Source organism: Liolophura sinensis, chromosome 1, assembly GCF_032854445.1.
Source record: "Liolophura sinensis isolate JHLJ2023 chromosome 1, CUHK_Ljap_v2, whole genome shotgun sequence".
NCBI classification, from domain to species: Eukaryota; Metazoa; Mollusca; class Polyplacophora; order Chitonida; family Chitonidae; genus Liolophura; species Liolophura sinensis.
Window position 1 is genome coordinate 80,354,898 of NC_088295.1, and position 21,587 is coordinate 80,376,484.

The 21,587-nt window shown below is 38.9% G+C and overlaps 2 protein-coding genes across 2 annotated transcripts in view; one reads left to right on the forward strand and one right to left on the reverse strand.

Annotated features, from left to right (window-relative positions):
- Positions 1-21,188, reverse strand: part of LOC135461691 (protein timeless homolog) — a 37,878-nt gene extending 16,690 nt beyond the window's left edge. The window contains exons 1-19 of the mRNA XM_064738890.1: positions 21,013-21,188; positions 19,438-19,544; positions 17,405-17,558; positions 16,554-16,671; positions 14,701-14,763; positions 14,158-14,259; positions 13,701-13,741; positions 12,736-12,850; positions 12,210-12,274; positions 11,831-11,899; positions 11,285-11,549; positions 10,440-10,552; positions 9,805-9,909; positions 9,004-9,107; positions 8,698-8,776; positions 7,591-7,718; positions 6,947-7,106; positions 6,530-6,610; positions 6,007-6,104 (exon numbers count right to left, since the gene is read on the reverse strand). Coding sequence (XP_064594960.1) covers positions 6,007-6,104; positions 6,530-6,610; positions 6,947-7,106; positions 7,591-7,718; positions 8,698-8,776; positions 9,004-9,107; positions 9,805-9,909; positions 10,440-10,552; positions 11,285-11,549; positions 11,831-11,899; positions 12,210-12,274; positions 12,736-12,850; positions 13,701-13,741; positions 14,158-14,259; positions 14,701-14,763; positions 16,554-16,671; positions 17,405-17,558; positions 19,438-19,525 — 1,948 coding nt within the window. The 5' untranslated portion in view covers positions 19,526-19,544; positions 21,013-21,188. The remainder of the gene's footprint in view (positions 1-6,006; positions 6,105-6,529; positions 6,611-6,946; positions 7,107-7,590; positions 7,719-8,697; positions 8,777-9,003; positions 9,108-9,804; positions 9,910-10,439; positions 10,553-11,284; positions 11,550-11,830; positions 11,900-12,209; positions 12,275-12,735; positions 12,851-13,700; positions 13,742-14,157; positions 14,260-14,700; positions 14,764-16,553; positions 16,672-17,404; positions 17,559-19,437; positions 19,545-21,012) is intronic.
- On the forward strand, positions 310-5,253 carry LOC135461692 (leucine-rich repeat-containing protein 15-like). Its single transcript, XM_064738891.1, has 2 exons — positions 310-2,885; positions 3,283-5,253. The coding sequence occupies exons 1-2, from the start codon at positions 1,053-1,055 to the stop codon at positions 4,015-4,017; spliced, it is 2,568 nt and encodes an 855-aa protein (XP_064594961.1). The 5' UTR covers positions 310-1,052; the 3' UTR covers positions 4,018-5,253.
- Positions 21,189-21,587: the final 399 nt, after the last annotated feature.

Here is a 21,587-nt window from a genome sequence, read left to right on the forward strand (position 1 = left end):
TCTCCATTGTGCCAGCACAAAAGTCCCCAATCCATATAATGATGAACAGAGCTATTGAGGGGTGGGGGCACATCATACACATGTGGGTTTTATTCCCAGATCTGGGCTCACCACAAGGTAACAATTAGGATATAGTTGAAGGTGAAGTTTATATAAGGACGGGAATCATAGCAAAACAATCCATGGCGTCCTGACAACTAAAAACAGCCTTTAAAAGCAGTCTCTACAGCAGGCCGAGGATGAGGTGAAGTTTTGAGTTAGCAGATGATCCAAGTAAGTTTGACATGAATGAAAATGTCAGGACAAATCTTTCAGAGATCTTCAGTGCGGTTTGTCCGGACTCTTGTTTAGGATATGGGGCAAGTGGTAAGCAGGAAGCGGTCACATCCTCTATCACAATGCTGCCTTACCAGCACACTCATTAGGCCCGGTCGACTTCCTCTGCAGGAACCTGCCTACCCCACACCATAACCACCACCAAAACATGAGCTCTTACAACAACTCAGGAAGTCCAGGAGCCAGTAAAACAACTCTTAACACAGATTTGGAGCAGTTCAGCTCTGGTGAGGACAATATAACCAAGCTTGGTGTAGGGCAGTGCAGCAGAACTGATGCATGCTAACCAGATCAGTCTTAAACAGTGCCAGGTGTACCTTCCACAGGAGACAGATACATCTAGGTGGATAATTACTTCATCTGAACACCCCTACGAGTACATTCCAGCGTAAGCAAAAGGATTTATGTGAAGAAACATTATTTATGAGGACAACAATTCCTGTGACAACATGATGTGAATTTTGCAAGACAAAAGGCTTGTGCAAGACAATTCTGAAACAATGTACAACTGAGGACCAATCCGGATGCCATCAAGGACCATCCTAGCAGAAAAACATTTACACAAGGACTTTTAATTCTACCTATTCTGGAAATTGTGTTAGTTATGAGTGCAATATATTTATTTCAAAACTTTTTTACATTCATGAAGAGCAATTAAGCTGAAGTCCAAACTTCTGCTCAATACATTCCTGAAGAACTGTTCACAGGGAAAAATCATGGCAGATGTGTTCATGGCCCTAAAACTAAAGGTTGTGTTTTTTATTGTTTTGTTGTCTAAATTTTCTGCAGGTTGTCCACCTGAATGCAAATGTGGACATCAGAAGGTGGACTGTTCTAACAGACAACTGGACACTGTGCCGAAGTTTGGTCCAGAGCTGCAACGATCGGTTTATGTGGATTTGCGGACAAATTCTCTTGAAGAATTGAAAAGGGGCAGTTTCCAACACCTGCATAAAACACAAACCTTAATCCTACAATTCAACATGATCAAAAATATTGATGAAGGAACATTTGCCAATATGTCGGCCTTAAAGACTCTTGACCTCAGCGGAAACCAGTTTAAATCCTTACCACAGGGCATTTTTAAGCCCCTGACAAAGCTGCACTCGTTGGATTTGAGTCAGAACTACCTGACAAACGTTGATGGTGTCTTGTCTTCGCTAACTAGCCTGTATCGGCTTGACCTAGGTCACAATAACCTGGCTGCTCTGACTGACACGACCTTCCCTGACCTTCAAGGTCTCATGTACCTGATGCTTGGCAACAACAGGTTATCTGACATCAGCACAAATGCCTTCAGCCCCCTTACTAAGCTGTCCTACCTGGTTCTAAAAAACAATCCCTTGTATATAGTGGATAACAAGTTTGTGAATAATCGGCGCATGTCATATGTTGACTTGACAAACTGTAAACTTCAGACGATTCCAAAAGGTTTACCATGGGTGCTGCGCTACCTACAGTTGACTCAGAACAATATCATCTATATAAACAAAGCCTCCTTGAAGGCATACAACTATGTGGCGGTTGTTGTCTTGGACCAGAACAAAATCCAGTCGGTTGAGCCAGGGGCCTTCTCCCACATGGTTTACCTCAGACAACTATGGATGAATGGCAATAAACTGACAAGCATTCCAGAACAACTTCCTCTTGGACTTCATTTCCTCTACCTGGATGCTAACAATATCCAGAGTCTTCATGAGGACATATTCACTGATCGCTCCAAGCTTCTCACCTTCTCGGTCAAGGGGAATCAACTACACCACATCTCTGCCAAACACTTCAACAAAATGTCCGATGTAACAAAGCTCTACCTCGACAACAACAACCTGACAGAAATTGAAGACTTCACTTTCAAATCTCTAGGGAAACTTCAAAAACTGTTCATTTCTCGCAATCCACTGAAGAAACTGTCGCGGTACAGCCTTTTTGGATTACGGCAGCTTAAGTTTCTTGAGCTTGCCTTTGTAACGACAGATGTAGACATTGATGACATGATTTTCAGTAAAACACCCAACCTCTCCACCCTTGAGCTTCAGTACAGCAGTGACTTGGCACAAAAAATCTGCAATTCACAGATCATTCTCAAAACTCTGACCAATCTGACAGACCTGAATCTGATGAGTGCAGAGTTATCCACCCTTAGCCCACTGCTGCAAGAAGAACTTCCAAATCTGGAACAGCTACAGTTAGCAGACAACAAATGGCACTGCGACAAGGCGCTTCTCTGGCTGAACCACTGGATGAGGCTTGCCAAAACGCTGTTTGTGAACAAAATGGATGTTAAATGTTTCAGTCCTCTAGAGCTCCGAGGGAAGGTGATCAGTTCCCTGTTTGACTCTCAGTTTGTGCCGGTTACTACAACGACCATGACCACTGTCCTATCCAGTACGAGATCAGACCAACAGGTATCCTCCACACCGCTGCAACCACTGACCACTGTGTCCAGTACCTCACCTCCTGTACAGACCACAACTCAGCATCAGCCTCAAATCACAACTCAAGTAAGGACTCCTGCTGCAACAACAACTGTCACATCCAAGGAACCTAAGGTAAGTAATGTGACAGGTTTACTTGAGGTAAAATATAAGTAGAGCGTGAAAGACAACAGAACTGCAGCATGACTTTATGACTTTCCTTTCAATAGGTCCAGACATTTGGTGTTTTTAATTGTTACATAAATTTCCTCTGACTTACTTTGTATTTACTTATGCTTGTCATTTTAAGATTCAGGTCTTTTAAATTCATAGGCACAAGGCAATCCATCATAAAAACACTTTATGGGGCATTCATACATGTATACAGAGTGGGAAAACATCATATCCTCAACACTATGCCCACAGATGTCCATGGTGATCAATTAAAATCCTTTTTGTGAATGGCACAGTAACTTCATAATACAGCGCTAAAGAGAACAACTGTATACAATATGTTGATCTCTAATTCCAGATAACAAGTGCCTTCACTACAGGCTACAGAAGACATGACATCACTACGAAAACTCAGAAAGTTGCTGTTGCCACGACCATCACAACCACAACAACAGAAAAAACAACAACAATGAGTCATCTGCAGCGAACAACGAGTGTGTTCACAAGAACTGGAAGATTTACAAAGACCATGCCCACCAAATACAGAAGTGTTAAAAAGTCTCCATTATTCACATCAACTCAACACTACACAATAACTACTGAAAAAGGAAGTGCAAAGCCCAATGAAGTACCCAGGATAACTACCCCAAAGCCATCAAGTTTAACGATAACTCACCAAGTGAAAACAACATCTGCAGGAGATACTGAGCTAACCACAGTTTTCTCCCTTCCAGAGAACTCTTCATCTTCAATTCTTGCAGATTCAGAAAATTTACAAGAGGAGGAAGAGGAGGATTCTGGGACAATTACAGCCATAGCAACAAGCATTTCTGTCATTCTCCTCCTGATTATTCTCATTATTATCGGATATTTAGTATTCCGATACCGTCGAAATCGCCTCATATACCACCGTGCAATTCACTACCAACAACACAGTGATATGATGTACTTTATTACCGTGTCAGAATCCGAGACTAAGCCTATCAAAGGTACGAGTCGCTCAGAGCGGGGTTCTGTATCCTCTGTCACCAGCCATGACATCACTAATGAGGAAGGAGGAATCAAGGTGTATCACTGGGATGGGGAACAATAAGGACACAGGTGTTGACAATCACAGGTGTTGCCGTTGACGAGCGATACTGTTTTGATATACATGCTACAATATATACGCTATGACAATGAAAACCTAACATTTTGTCTCTTAAATAACCAGGTTTGAATTCTATTCACACCCACGCATGTAATGAAAGTGTGCAGGATATCTCTTGGATATAAATATTTATGACTTCTAGAATAGCGTATGTCATTGCACCAATTCACATATATAATAACACATTACTGCAGTAATGTTGGGAGAGGCAGAAATGGCTATGCACTATTTTCTAAGCCCAGAGTTTAGCCTGAAACAATGAACCAACAGGAGATCAGCCTATAGATTCTGTATGGTAGCCAAGACAACTGGCTTTGATTCATGACAAAAGATCAGCGAGGGCAAAATGTCATATGGTTTTGGTTTCCTCAGGCTTGTGTCAAAGCTGTACAATATTGTATTACATTTCTTTGGGTTAAAGTTTCCTACAGCAAGATTTATTTTGTTTTTCTTACTTCCTGTTATTGTTTCGCCAACCGACAAAAGGGGTACGGATTACATGTAGGTCCTAAGTAGTCATTTAAGAGGCGTGTATCAGATTGTTTTTTTTTTTTGAAATGTCAGAAATAGTTGTCAAAAAACTACTGGTAAAGCTAATTGGATTTATTTATAAGAAGATATGAAAGTGAATTTTAAGAGACATATTGTGTACGCTAATAACAGTAGCATATTATTTTGCAAATTGGAAACCATGAATATTTTGTTTTCAATATCCATTAAATATGAATAAATTGGTTTCTTTAGTCTTGGTCTGCAAAAAGACAATTCTGATATGGGCAATCTTTTATTGACTACCCGGCTGTTTCCAGATATATAAAGAACTTGTGTGTGTATGTATACAGAGATGTGTGTAAATACTGTAGTCTGTATATTTCAAGCTGAATGCTTAAAATTTAAGGCCTGACATTAAGCAAAGAGTTACTGAAATTGTAACTTTTGTAGGTTTTCTTCCTTCATCACTTCGTACTGATAGAAACGTTTATCATATGTATATAATATTGTCAACATTTATGATAATACAGGGCACAATATCTTGTTACAAGACAATCCCACAATTGCCTTTATTATACATGGGGCCAAATACGTGGCTACAATCTATGTACTGTAGAAAGATGCCCCCATGTGTAATTTGTAATTTGAACCGACTTGTTTCACACAGAAATAAAATTTAGTGTTTTACTTGACCTAAGTTTGCCTTATTTGTCAAATCAGGTTTAGCAATTCACACAAGTCACTCATGCATGATAAAAGCAATTACATCAAAAGGAAAGCCACTCCACAAACATACATTCAACAGACAAAAGATATGTCCACAATTTCTACTTTGGGCAATTTATCTTTTCTTTTCTTGGAAAAGTAATGACACCAATAAACTTACTTTACTGATTCAAACACAATCTGAATCTCATATGCCCACTTCTGTCAATGCTGATTAGGTCATTATTTTATCTAAAAGAACTGGAGAAAGGCTAGACAAGTGTAATAAGACAAGAAGCTGCAACAAGTTGACCCCTGAAATGTGAGCAGGGCAAAACACTGTTTAATTTTGTCAATAGTTATAATCCAAACCCCCTCCCTGCTACTTTTGTGTGTTAACTTGTCACACAATAAAGGTGTTAATTGATTTACAGCTCTCATGTTAATGGGTCCATCAAGTAATCACCTTGGTAAGATGGGTGTAAGGTATCATGTCATCTTGCACTCAGGCCCGATGTAAAAAGATACGACGCAATAAATTTGACTGACCAACTAACAGAATTGTTAAAGAATAAATTACCCAGTTGCATTTTATTTTACAAGTCCACTGATAGAGAACGTTGCATATTATTTCCAGCATTCATGCAGTCATTCGAGAGTGAATTTCACCATCACTTGGAGTTAAGTTAGCTGTAGAAAAATGTTCATACACACTATATTCTAAGTTTTACTTACATGATATGTTGGCAAAAAAGATTTCGCGCAGTGCCATGAACTCTTCCTCAGGACTAATGTTCGTGGTTCCAAACTCACCACGATCTGGCCACACTTCTCTGCGGGACCAAACAATGACATAGTAAGAAAACACGTGGAAATTCCAATATCTGCAGATCCAATCTAGACTTAAAATCTTATGTGAGTGAATATGTAATGGTGACTGAATGTTGTAACTGATAAAAGGGTTATTTCACTGCTCTAATTTTTGACTGTAAATATTTCTTGGAATATGTGTCATTTTTCGTTTTACGCCATACTCAGGAATATTTCACTTATACGACGGTAGCCAGCATTATGGTGGGAGGAAACCCATGACCATCCGCAAGTTACTGGCAGACCTTCCCACGTACGGCCGGAGAGGAAGCCAGCATCACAGCGACTGCAATGTTAAAATTAAAACTGATCTGAGCAAACAATAGGTGATTTCTTATAAGTCGCATGTCACTTTACATTGAGACAATAAATCAAACAATTTCCATACCTGGCACTTCTGAATAGAGCTAAGGCCTGCCCAGCTTCCCTTCTGCGTAATGAACCCTGGATACGGACCATGGCATCAGCCCTGAGTGGAAAATCAACATCACAGAATATAACAATGAGGAAGACAGCCTTTAATATGTTGTAAGCCAACAGCCAACTCAACAACCACAAAGCCAATGTCCATCTTCTTGCCAATGTGCTTGTGTTGACTGATCAAGGTACATTTTGATAAGAGGAAAGCTGAAATCAATTGTTAACACTGTTGACAGCTGTCTATAATTTATTCTTAATAATTTCTTCACACAGCATGTTTTCTTATATACACTCCAATCTTTCTCAATGTCTAGCTTTCTAAAAAATAAAAAAAGAATTAAAAAAATTTTCTCTGTTAGACATTTCTCAGTTTTCTGACATATACCTTTGCTGGTCAATTTCTACTTCTGAGGCAGCATCAAACGGAGTGACATCTGTTGGCACTTCAGCTCGACCCTGGATAAGGGCAGATAAATCTGACGATACATCATCCCATAGATCTTCCAACTCTGGGTTAACTTCGTTTTCAGTTTGCTCCTCATTTCCTTTAATCAGTAATCATTCCAGAGATACTATTTAGATTTCTAATATTAATACATATGACAAGACCTGGTTATTTGTCTTCCACATCATCTTCAAACAAATTTGTAGAGGAAGATTGATCTGGAAGATAATGATAAGCTGGAAAAGACAGAAAGGCATGAAAGAAGAGGGGTGTTGCAGAAGTCTGGATAGTGTGCCATGCACATTTTTCAGCATATTCCGAGGATATACTGTTATTCTGTTAAGTGTGGGCTGTACAGACCTTCCCTTTGTTCTTTTCAGTGTTTATGCCATGAAATGACTCCAATAATCATTAATTCATTCCCTTTTGGATGTTTTTGATTACATAAAACAATACATTTAATACTTATTTGACTATTGTCAAACAATACTCCACGTAATCTCACCAAATAAGTTGATAGATTTAAAATTATGAGCCATAAATCTATCCTGTGGTCTGCTCCATTCAACTGTTTACCAACTCACCTTTCTTCCTTTTCTGGCGCGCTTTCTTGGACTTCTTTTGCACAACTAAATGAGAGGTCTGTTTGCAAAATGCCTCAAGCATTTTTATGAATAAATGAGTTGTTTCCACCAGATCCTTGAGATAAGACCTAAATCAACAGGAAGGACAACTTGTTAAATCTTTCAGGGCTTTTAAACTGACTTTTATAATTTTTTCATACTTTGAACATCACTTTCACGAGTATTAATTTTTGTGTGTTGTCTCATGGTTGTCTAACATCTATCTCAACGATATTTCTCCTATACTGTCAATTTAATTGGTGGAAAAAACCAGCATGTCAGAAAAAACCAATGACATCTGGCAAGGTATTTATTAGGTTTCTCACACGTGACATATAGATATGCACTCCATATTGATGGAAGGCTGAACATGCATCTTGTGTGTACTACTGAGTGAAAGATAAACACAGTTTCACCAGTGCTTTTTGCACAAATGTCTACTGTCTATGGGAAAACAAGTTAATTTGTTGATTTACCTCAGTGTCAGTAAATGGTAGACAAACTACTTACAATTGGGCCTCATCGAATGACCTCCCTTGAGATCACTCTCCCATTTTAAAGGTGTATTTTTATGAGTAAGCTGTGGTTAGGTGGGACCTCAGAAAATGGCTAGCGGGAAGTTTCGGAGTTCAAGCTAGTTGATGACCTAGCTATAACGCAGATTTTAATTTTGTACCCTTGTTTGGAAAGCCCAGGATACTCCTTATGTATTTTTCTAATCCATTCGGAAGTAATTTTAAAATCATGGCCCTAATTAAATACAATACACAACTCTTACGTTGAAAACATCCCCTTCATTTACGACATCTCCATATTTCTGTAACGCTTAAAGGTTGACATCATGTGTGATTGCATTCTGATGCCTACAAAATATTTGTCACTTGTGACATAAACTGCATACTGTATGCTGTTAAAGGCGAGGTCCCACTTCTTGCAGTTCCACGCCTCAAAAACTAATCTCACATTACGTCATAGGTATGCTCATGTAACAAGGGAGATAATTCAGTCAGTCAGCAAGATTATGATTATCTCAAATCCAACAAAATGATCCCATCCCAACAAACTTACCTAGACTGTTTGCTCTCATCAAACTTTCGCAGAAGGGTCAGAAAGATATCACGAAACTCCATCATGTAAAAAACATTACCTGTTACACGAAACAATGCAAATCTTACATCAACAAATGCCAAAGTCTTAAATATTCTATGTCAGAAGTGTAAAATATTTGGAATTGTAAGAAAAATTAAAAACATGCAGCAGTTCACTTTCTGAAGTATGGCTAATCAAGTCTGAGACTAAGAAGAATTTTATGAATACAATGCCCACAATTAATACACAATTAATTACTAATTTAACATAAGGAAGGCTACTCACCCTTGATGACTTTTGAACTCTCTCGAATCTGACTTCTAGAGGACTTGTCCATACTATACAAAGTCAACAGTAACTCCTGGTATGCCTTCAGGGCCAAGTGCACTCTACAGGTAAAAAAAGGTGGTTTGATCAGACTATAAAACCAGAAAACATGATAAGTGACAAGTGGTCAAAGTCATGCTTCACTCAACAAAACCAGCCATCTAAAAGTACAGAAGGACTGTAAGTCTTAACTTTGAATATGGGCAAGATGTTTAAGGTGGCAAAAGAAAATGTCTTCGTAAACAGGAATATCAAAGACTGGTTAACTGCTTTCATAATATACTCAAGAATTTTTTCATGTATACATTGATTCTTGGATTTCATTTGAGAAAGAAACTAGAGTCGACAAGCTAAACCACCGACCTCTGGCAAGTTACTGACTTTCTCAGGTATGCCATACAGATATGTATACCATACTGGTGGTAAACAAGTGGTCTTCTATCAACGCATGACTGCACGAACAAACACCATCAATTGCTTTTTGCCACCCCTATCCCTTATGCAGAATCAGAGATGGGACATTACAAATTCCTTTTCTGAAGTTGGCTTTGATCCAGCACCTTGTGGTTAAGAGTCAAAGTATTTGTCAATAAAATATACAGATTATGTAATCAAATACTCATCAACAGCTACAACCATACATGTAGCAGCCACTACTTTCCTCATACTTCTCTCACATAACAAAGTCATATCCTCATGGCTTGATATGACCTGTTGGGTCAGAATAAAAGCTGGCTTGTCAGTTGGCAGGCTGCTTACCTGCGTGACCAAGTCTTGCCCTCTTTTTTCTCTGTCATAATCATCTCATAATAATTCAGGAGGTTGGTGTAGATGTAGTGGAAAGTGGGCACAGACATAGTCTCACTGACAAGGTGAAGATAACAAAACACGGCGTTCATATGTATATCAAACATTAAAGCATCACACTACCTCGTGTAAAAGGGAAAACCCTACTCTAAAATTTCGTCTAGGACTATCTTCATTATTTATCCCGATGCTGAGAGTTCTATGGATTTTAGGAAGGTGACTTAGGGTTTATTTGGATGGTAGGACAATACTAAACTGAAAAAAAAAAACCCATGATTTAGCACCAACATTATTTTATTTCAGTGGGCAAAATTTTGGGTGATTTAGGGCATAATTAAAAAAGTGCACTGTCTAATATGACACTAATTGTCACAGAGGAGAAAAAAACTTGCTGGAGAAAGACAAACAAGGTAGACTGGCTGAGCAGTCACATACACAGGGCAAGGCATTTGTATGTACTACATCGGGGATTTTATTGTAAAAGACATTCACTTCATGTTCGAAATCCAATGCAGAATACATACTTATATGCAGCAAGTAATGATACGGGCCTCAGGCACATGATATAGAGTGCACCTGTATCTCACCTGACAAGCTCCACCTTGCCACTGTGCACACGACAAAACTCCATGAAGAACCTCATTGCCCACATATAGTACGTCTCATCATGCTCCTGTGTGTGCTCCCTTACTAAACTGTCCTAGAAAACATTAGAGCAGGTTCTACTATAACTGTGCGCAGATACAACGATGACGTATATAGGAGTCATTGTATTCATGAGTTATCTCCCTTGATCCACGTGGTTCCTCAACATGTTTCTTTCCACTGGACACAAAACTGTTTTAACAGTGCTAGCAAAGGTAAAATTACATATAAAAATGAATGTTCTTCTACTTGAGAATTGAAAGATAACTAACTGGGACTGAAGTATTGGCGTCGTAAGAACAAAATCAAGTCATATCTACAGTTACCTCCCCTGATGGTCATATACTGTCGACTTCATCCTTTTTTGTATGCTTGTGCTGCTCTCTACAATCATTTTACACCACTGTCCCTCCTAGAGAAGATTAAGCTTTGGAGATTGTGTGAGGCATGTATGCCTGTCTACGCTTAGTCCTTGCACAGTTCTATAATTGGTATTCATCAATAAAATATTTTCCAGGTGTCTGTTGGCATCATTAAATAAACGGAATGCATGTAGCAAATATGCTTAGAAACTAAGGTTGCTATACACATTTTGTTTTTTCTCAAATGACTTCCTGCCTCCTCACCATGTCCTCAGTGACCTTGGCATTGCTCAAGATTTCTATTCAAAATTTGCTAGTGGTAGCAGTGATAAAAATAGAATTTTGAGTACGTGTCTGATGTGTCGAATACATACTCATTTTCACGATGGTAGCAAAAGACGACATGATCTGGAACCTTTGCCTACCTTGACAGCCCTCATGAGGGGATTATAACAATTTTCCAGGAACTGAACACAGAAATCTTTCAGAGCCAGCCTAATGCTTAGGGTTGATCGTCGCACTAATTCCACATCTTTGATCGCCTGCCGATTCTTCGGTTGTTTCTTCGGCTTTTTGTTTTGATCAAATGAGATATTGTTGGTGTCCCCTAGAGGTTTGTGGTAGATCATATCCTTGTCGCTGATAGACTTCATATTCTTCATTACAAAGGTTCCTCCAAATCGGGAATGCCTATAAAACACAAAAAAAGGCTTTAATAACCTCTTTTCACACATGATTTTTTTACATTATACATACTGTTCCACTACAACAGATTTAAAACAACTTTTTTTTTTCCCACGTGAAAATGGATTGTGTGTCATGCAAAAACTTATCTATAACAGAATTTCAGGTACTAACATTACACATCTTTAACAAAACAGTAATTACAAAAAAAATTTCTTTTACACAATCTTAGCATTATCTAGTTGTTCATTGCTGTATTCCCTCCCCTTCATTCACAGATACTTTACCTGCTACTATGTTTCATGACGTTAGCTAATTTGGCAGCTTTCTCCTTCTGTCTCGCCAGTTCCAACTCTCTACAATTTGAGAAAATACAATAACCGGTTGAGGGCAAGATCTAATCTGGCAAAATGAATATATTACAATAAATATGTTTTGTAGAAGTACAGTATTCTTTCCAGTGCTCTGAACACATGATCACTCAAATTTAAATTTTTTGGAGGAAAGACAACTCAGTATTTTTATTAGTGTCCTCATGGTCTTGTCCACAGATACTAATGCAGATCTTCTAACAGTCTTCAACATGGGATAAATGAAACTTTTCACAAATTCCAAAAGTCTGAATGTAAATAAATTGTATTCAGTAGATATTATACAAAACTATACCTTTGATCTTTTTCTTTCTCCGTCAGGGATCTCTGAACACCAGCATGGGCCAATAATTCTGGAGTCTATAATCAGTAAACAGCTGTTCTGTTCAACTATGTATTAAAGACAATAACATTTTACTGTCATCACACTTTCCCATTTGCAAACTGTTACTCTAAAATCCTCATAAAATATGTAATGTTAATACTATTAAAAATATTCAATGTATTCATTTTGTCATTGAGGCAATGATCAAAGATGTTTCTCTCAGATTTATTCATCAACTGAATATAATTGCCTGAAAATAACAGTTTTTCTTAATGCATTGCTGATAATTTTACGTGCCTTACTCAATAACCTTCCAGTCTTGTCAGGAACTGAGCAAACCTCCTGATTTAAAGCAAGAGCCAAATCTGAGCATGCCATCTGATTGGTTAAGGGCTTGACAGCCCGACAGCCTTCGCTTTAGCCGTCTCTGCCAACCCGGGACCCTAAGTACTATTAATGATGTGTTAATGAACAAACTAGTGGGTAAAGATCCTACCTGTTCTCTGAACATTAGGGAGATGATCTCAAGGACATGGACACAGTATTGTCTCTCGTCGTCAGAACTGGCGATGTATAACAGCAGATCTTCCATTCCACTCACATGCAGCGCCCTGAAAACAACACCGTCGCAACAATCTGGGGGTTAGAAATGTAAAAGACGGTGCCCAAACATCCTTTTTTGAGGCCATTTTGTCATAGCAGGGTGTTCACACTTCATGTCTTTCTATCTCTGAGTCTCCCATGTTAAAAGCACCAAAATGCAGCAGTTTCTATTTCGATGTGGCATTTAGCCATTATCATTTGTTTATTTTGGGTGTGAAAAAATGAAATTCCAATGCCCCTCAAAGACGATCTTTACAGTTGTCGTGTCTCAAGCCTTCGGCGGCTCTAGGACCAAACATTTCTGAAGACCAAACCAACTTCAACTGTTGTTTTATGGCCAGAATAAATCTTTCATTAATGTCATCAGAGTGTATAAATACAAGACTTAAAAATCCCTTTATTCTGGGAAAATGTGAACATTTCCAGAAATTCTTTTGCAGCTTAAGAACATGATTGGAAAGCCTTGACAACCAGGAAAAATCATAAAAATATTAAGATTTTATTATTATTCCATTCGGGAATTTTTATTGTTTTACTTGTCCATAAAACACAAAATAGAATTGGCGTTGCCATGTGAATAGTGCTCATTTTAACCCCACCCAGACATGTCTACAATTCATTAAGTACCTAAAATTTCGTCCAAGACTCAGTTCCTCATTTTTCCAGATTCTGGGAGTTACATTGATTTCAGAAAGGTGTTTTGAGAACTGTTTGGAATAAAGGATAGTATCCTACTGGGAAAACATCAATTTTAGAACCAGAAGTAATATCTATTGATATTTATTTGTCTTCAAAAATGTTCTTTTGTGATCGAATATTTAGGTCAATTAGGGTAACCTTTGTGTTGTTTTTACCCACCACAAAACTTGATCATGGATGCTAGCATCATCGTCTGTCCGCTGAAATTAGAATAACCATTTGCTAAGCATTACTATATCTCCACTGGTTGATTTTTCAAAACATTCTTTGTTGAAACTTTTTGAGTTACATAAAACCTCTCAGCCATTTTTTGTGTTGTATTAAACATATGCATGCTTGCCATCAGTTTAAAATTTTTCCCTGACAGATCATGACAACTCTACACTGAATAGTTCAAAATGAGTCACGCTCCAAGACATGGCTCTGTACAGCATATAAATATCTGACACATTTTAAATTTCAGGATTACAAACTAACGCTATTTCCAAGTTCATTCACGCTCTAAAATAATGAAACACTATGATGATAAAAATGTGTTGCTAGTTTATTGGATATATGTCAGAGACATTTCATATACCCTCAAGTTCTGCTAAGCCAAGTGCCTCAGTTCACCTACCTTTTCCTGCTGTGGGTTTGGAGGAACATGAAGAATATTTCTCACCAGGATCAGAAGTCTTTCAATAAACATTTTATCCTCCTCATGACGATTTTCCCAGTCCTATACAAAAGATGAGCGAGTCCTTAACCTTGTCCAATTTTGCTTGTTTATGGAATAATAAATATGAACATTCTTTATAATTGATAAGCATATTTATAAGAAAAATCATTAAAAATGGTTTTGCTTTTTGCTACGTATGCGGAAACACTGAATGTTCCTTGGAGTCTCCATGACCTATTGGTTAACATGCTAGCCCAACACGATGACCCAGGAGCCTCTCACCAATGCGGTCAGTGCACCCAGTCCAGCTCACGCCGTCTTCTCCGGTCGTACATGGGAAAGTCAGCCAGCAGCATATCGATGGTGGTGGGTTGCCCAGTTTCTACTTACCAGAATTCATTGTATCCTTGTAAATGAGATAAGTGAAATATTCTTGAGTACGGCATGCGACATCCATCAAACAAATAAATCAAAGGTTCCATAAGAAGTAAAAAAGCTGACCAGTTTTAACATGTCACCCATCTTTTCTGTGAGCACTGCAAACAGTTCCTCATCCACAAAAGCCTGGAAAAAACAAAAGCATGTACTTGTCAGTTTGTTAACCTTTTGATGTGAAGGATTATTGAACTAAGCCAGTAGATGAATTATTACACGAGTCATTGGTTTTATGTTAAAACTTTATCTTAGAACACTTCACTAATTAAAACATCTTGTACAAGAAATCAATACATATACATATAAATAATAAAACAAAAACAATGCAATAAAAAGAAGTATCTTGCTTGCAGCAAGGTAGACCCTTGGCTAGGCTTTATAATCTTCTTCGACAGCTTGACGCCACAGCTGTTTTGACAATCAATCCTTCCACCTGCGGATATCAGCCAATGATTGCTTAAAATGTCTGTTGTAAGTGTGGATTTCATCGTTTTGAAGATGAATGCAGGTAGGTTCAGAGTTACTTTCTCGACACGTCAGAAAACAGTAATACACAGTGCTGTGAAAAGTGCTGATGTGCTGTATCAACAGGCAGCAGAAAGTCACTGTGCTACCCGGCAATAATGATGATACCAACAGGCAGCAGAAAGTCACTGTGCTACCAGGCAATACGGATGATATCAACAGGCAGCAGAAAGTCACCGTGCTACCAGGCAATACGGATGATATCAACAGGCAGCAGAAAGTCACCGTGCTACCAGGCAATACGCATGATATCAACAGGCAGCAGAAAGTCACTGTGCTACCAGGCAATACACATGATATCAACAGGCAGCAGAAAGTCACTGTGCTACCAGGCAATACGCATGATATCAACAGGCTGCAGAAAGTCACCGTTCTACCAGGCAATACGCATGATATCAACAGGCAGCAGAAAGTCACTGTGCTACCAGGCAATACAGATGATATCAACAGGCAGCAGAAAGTCACTGTGCTACCAGGCAATACGCATGATATCAACAGGCAGCAGAAAGTCACTGTGCTACCAGGCAATACGCTTGATATCAACAGGCAGCAGAAAGTTACTGTGCAACCAGGCAATACGCATGATATCAACAGGCTGCAGAAAGTCACCGTGCTACCAGGCAATACGGATGATATCAACAGGCAGCAGAAAGTCACCGTGCTACCAGGCAATACGCATGATATCAACAGGCAGCAGAAAGTCACCGTGCTACCAGGCACTACGCATGATATCAACAGGCAGCAGAAAGTCACTGTGCTACCAGGCAATACGCATGATATCAACAGGCAGCAGAAAGTCACTGTGCTACCAGGCAATACAGATGATAGTGGAAAAGGTCAAGTAGCCAACGTAGCTTATCTTAAGTTAAACCACTAATTTCTATCATGTCTATTTTGCCACAAAATTACTGCATCATAATAACCTAATGAACTAGTCCATGTTTTAATTTTTGGCATCAACACTTAAACACTTAACACTATGGCTCCTTTTTGGCGGCTGGTCTATGATGTTTTGAACATATTTTCGCACGAGTAACTAAGGTGCCAGTCTGTTAAGTGGAACTTGATGTTCCGTGAGCAATGTATATATGAAGGAAAGTTTGTCACTGACACAGAACAGGACTAACGTGCCCATTTTTCCTGATTCTGTGAGTTCTATTGACTTTGGAAAGGTGTTCTGAGGTTTGTTTGGAACATGGGACTATTTTCTACTGGAAAAAATTGTAAGATTTAAAAAAAAAAGATTTTGTGACATTTCTTTGCCTCTCAAAATGCACTTTTATGTCATTTAGGGAAGTTCAGTAACTTCAGTAAGTTAAACAAAGATGAGAACAACAGACAGAGCTATTCCTTCCTGGTCTCACATTTCCCCTGAAAACAAGTAATTCCAGTACCTCTTTATATCCTTGTAAATGAAATTCCACCTCAAGATAATGATTGCGGATTGTTTTGTCATCTGGTAGATGGTTGTTAAAACACAGAATGCTGGGCTGTGTCAGGTTCACCATTAACCTGCAAACATGAAGTAAAATATCCAATCAACACAGAGCAACATTTAAATTACCCATTATACGTACACCCATACACTTCTCAAATACTGGAAAATATTAATCATATAGACCTTACATGTATTATTTGTTATGTTTGTGACGACAGACACATGGTCATGTTGGTCAATTGATTAAGGTGGACCCAAAAGTTGCTCCTGTAACAAATAACGAACCAGGAAAAAAACGCTTATATATGCTCTAATTAAACCATAGTTAAGTAAAACCTAACGAGGCTCAACCACAATTCCTATAGTTTATTTGAATTCCCAGGGGTTCCCTGTTGCAAAAGTGATTAGCACACCAGCACGGCGCAATGACCCAGGAGCCTCTCACCAATGTGGTCGATGTGAGTTCAAGTCTGGCTCATGCTTCCTCTCTGGTCGTATATGGGAAGGTCTGCCAGCAACCTGCAGATGCTTGTGGGCTCTCGTTTCCTCCCACCATAATGCTGACCGCCGTCGTATAAGTGAAATATTCTTGAGTACAGCACAAAACACTCATCAAATAAATGAATATTTGAATTCCCAGAAAGTCAGAAAAAGAACATGTATCAATTTAATCAGCTATTCTATACACATCCAAGAAAGTGGGTGAGAAAATATTTCCACATTCGAACATTACATTCATATACCATGGTTTACACACAACAGCTCTGATTTGGATAATTAGTAATAATGGCCTATGTTTATGTGTACCTAATGACACATTCTTGGAGCGCTCTGTCTTTCTTGTAGTGTTTGACCAATGGAATAAGGTCATTCTGAACAATCTGAGCCTGCCCCAGTTGTTGCCGGATGTCACAAGTTTCATCTTCACGCTTCAAAAAGCGAATCAAATCCTTCACAGTTTCTGAAAAAGGACAATGATTTAATATGTTAAAAGCTAAAACCATCATTAATTTATGATTAAAATTAAAAGCAAATTAATTTGGTTGAGCAAGTTGCAGATGGTCGTGGGTTTCCCCTGGGTTCTGCCCAGTTTCCTACCACCATAATGCTGCCCGGTTGTACTTGGTTCTGGTTCAGAATTTTACCTGCACAACTTTCGATAAATGTGCAGAGCATTTCCATCTACCAACCCTAAGTCACCTGTTTCAAACCAAAATGATGAACACAATTTAGTGTATATATTATATTAAAAGGTCCTGGCTTTGCAAATCACAAAATATACTCGTTTGGTTTTCAAATGAACTTTAATTAAATGACAGTAGCTATCAGGGTGGTATCTAGAATCCCTTTGGTTCTGGAAAACGTTTGGGCTCCCAAACCAATGGCTGCCCAGACTGAAAAAGCTGTATTAAAACTAACAAGTAAATTAAATAAAAAATATGATAGTTTACCATTAAAAAGATATGTTTTCATATAAATTTCTTTCATTCACAGACCTGAAACCTCTTACAATGAATCATTTTGAGCTGCATTTTCAAATTTTTGCGCAGTCCAGGGGTAGAAACGTTTTTTAAAAACTGCCTGTCACAGAGACAGGTAGACTTTTTTTTTGTACCTGTCACCTACATGTATCCACCTGTCCCCATCATTCTGGCTTTTAGAAAGTACGTTTTGTGCTAGTAATACCTATCGCCATTGTCGCATTTTCCACATTTTATTTCAGTTTGACGAAATTATTTTCCGTCAACATTGCCACCATAACGAAGACATACGAGTCCACCGTGTTACAAGAATATTTGGTTTCAGTAGCATTTTCCTTTTATTCAATATTCTGTCAGAATCGGCAAAACAAAACTTACTCGTGCAAGTTCAGTCTGTACTTGTATATGCCTGGCTTAAAATTCAAGAGAAACAACTGAGGAAAAGCATCCTGTCTGTTTACATGCGCGTTTAGATTTATATATGTGTTTCGAGTTGCTCCCCTTTCTACCTGTGACGCCAGGCGTACTTCTCGAGCAGGAAAAGTTAGTAATTCGGTCCTAAAGCTGTACACTTTGGGGCGATAGGAAGAGGGCAGGACTATAAATATTAATTTCACATTTTTAATATCTATTTATTTGACGGTGGCCGACAGCAACTCACACTGACTATAATTGTGAGAGATTAATAAGTCATGCGTGACACTTCAATTTTTGATTGATTCACTGCTCTACGTTCAGGTTGAATGGCACTTGTTGACACTGTTCGTTCCGTCATAGTTATGGACTCCTGTGAAAGGAAAAGTGTGGCTTCATGCAGATCTAATTTTGCCACTGTTATGATAACTGAAGTGCGTTCTTCAACGTTCAAAGTATGTTTGGTCTTGGAATTGAAAGCGCAAATACGATAGGTTCGTTGACGACGGTCTTGTCCACTAAATGACCTCCCAACAGTGCTGACTTGTTCGGGCCGAAAATGACGAAGTCTTGCCATAACATCTGAATTATGAGAACGCCAAGTAAATATACAGGCTTCACATACACAGACATGCATGGGTATTGACTTAAACATGATTGTAAATTTACTGAGTCCATCTGTCTCTGCCACAGGTGAATTTTATTGACTGTTAAGAAAAGTTGCCTGTCACCAAAAAATGGTCTGTCATAGACAGGCATAACTTCAGCCCCTGACAGTCACAATGTCACCATTAAAGACTGGGATCAGAACCTTTAATTTTTATCCTGATAAAGCCTTGGCTATGTCCCAATATATTCAGATTACTTTTTTACAAGCATTTACCCTTGATTCATTTATTTTAAAATTTTAGCAAGAAACACTTAAATTGCCAAATTTTAACTTACCAAGACAATCTGGTTCTTTCACGTACTTATCCCCCTCTTGGTAGCCTAAAGCGCTGCATGTGGCCTGCAGCTCCACGTGCATCACCATAGCAACCGCTTCACAGTAACTGTAAATGTATAACGGGAGTTGATGTCATTGACCCCTCTTACCATTACAAGCTTCAAAACTCAGGCTAGAAATGTTAGTCCTAGATTGCTCTGACAGGTTTGTTATGTTCAGTCAAGGATGAACCCAAACCAGTGTCAGCGTGCACTCTATTAAAAACCTGATGCAGCAGTTGTCGTGGCAGCTTGTCAAGAGACCAAAGTTACCCATGAAATACAATTCCCTGACCTCATGTTTCCAGGCACTCATGTTCCTTACCTTTTCACCTCTCCATTTACTGCGAGCTTAACACTGATCGGTTATTTCTAAGGCCGCGTGGGCCCTGAGATTCCTTGATGATTCTCAAGCAATCTGCTGTACAGTCGGCCTTAACAAATTTGACAAGGGCAGGTAACCACATCAGGTTTTAAAAGGGAAAAAGCTCTGACGTTAACTTTGCCAAGTTTAGAACCATCCTTGGAGGAGTCCATCTAGATGCTGTTTTAAAATTCTCACATTAAACATTAAATCCATCCCCACTCTCAAATATATTCCGAAATTCAACTCAATGAATGCAATCTCAATTTAAGTTATGCTTACAGATGGCAAAAGAAATATAATAATCTCTTGGATCATGGTTCACACGCCCTATGGCCAAAAAAATTCAAGGACTTTTTAAGTACTTTCAAGTACTTAAAATACAAATTCAAGTACCTCAAACGACAATCACAATCTCCACTGTCGCGTACAAACTGCGACAACAGGTGCAGCTTGAATACTTTTTTAGGTCACTTGGTAAGCGTGGTACAGCCATGCAGTGGCATTCAACCGGTACACAGCCGTGTGTTGGTGCCATAACCTTCAGTTGGTGCAAACATCATTGATAATCAGATAACCCATCATTGATTCTTATAAATTTTCCACTGTCTGTCAGAATAAAAAGTGCAGCTTAAAATATTTCCGCACAACTCACGTGTTTGTTAACTGCGCCACTGGCATACTGGAGACATCTATACTTCAGAGACACAATCAGCAGTATGCCCGACAGACAGTGCTGGCGTCACGCACAAACCAGTCCTTGAAATCTGGGAACTACAGCCATTCGTAGCTAAAACAGTTGCCTGGCATTTCTAGTGCTTTTTTTCATGCACCAAATCACCCTCAATGACTACAGTGTAAGTTCTTACCGCCAAATAAAAAAATGGCGATCTTAGCGCCCCCTGGAGGAGAAAAAGAAGTCTGTAGTGCTGCAAAACTATGACCATGTACCTACCGCTGGCGCCCGCTTTAGGTGCATGCCTGTTGCCAGCTGATTCAGAGATTCTTACCACCGAATAACTTTCTTCACGTGACCTACTTTCACTGACCTCCACATAAAACTTGTCAAATTCAAGCTCTTTCCAGTCCTTGAACTACCAAAATAAAATTCAAGTACTTTCAAGATTTTCAAGGCCCCGTGCGAACCCTGTTGGATGTCAAAACTCAGTTACCTTTCAAACCCACACGTGACCTCAAAACTGCTGTCGACAGCCAGGCACTCAGTACCACCAAGTAGATGTGATCACAGGGCAGCGAGCTAATTAGTTTCATCGGCGAAGATAGTAAATTAAATTGTGCCATGTATTTTGAGAGGTAGAGATGGAATCAGTGTTGTGATGAACATCAAATTTCAAAATAGCACACCGAGTCCATCTAGATCACTTGGCCAAACAAAATTTTGCGAAACTGAATGTCAAATTTTGGATTAGTTCAATTAAATTGAACGTTAAAGTCTATTTTCAACAATTTCTGATATTTACCTGCCTCAACATTTAATCATTGAATTCAGAAATGTGGTAGGTCCATTCCGCAAGGCGCTTAGTGAAGCGAAGTGAGTTGTTATAGCCACTCCAAAACAGCCGCACACTCTGATTTCTGACGAGGGGAGATCAGTCTTTTCCATCACCCCTGCAAGTTTCATTCCATTTCAGACTAATTATATGCAGAAAATCTGATAAAGTGTGAGACTTCTCTCTCTTTGTAATTGTGTTGTGCATGCGACACTGACAGCGCAAATTGTGTTCTT

Coding starts and splice junctions, on each gene's coding strand:
- LOC135461692 (XM_064738891.1), top strand. CDS start 1,053: ATGGCAGATGTGTTCATGGCCCTAAAACTAAAGGTTGTGTTTTTTATT. Junction 2,886..3,282: donor TCACATCCAAGGAACCTAAG/GTAAGTAATGTG, acceptor CTCTAATTCCAG/ATAACAAGTGCCTTCACTAC.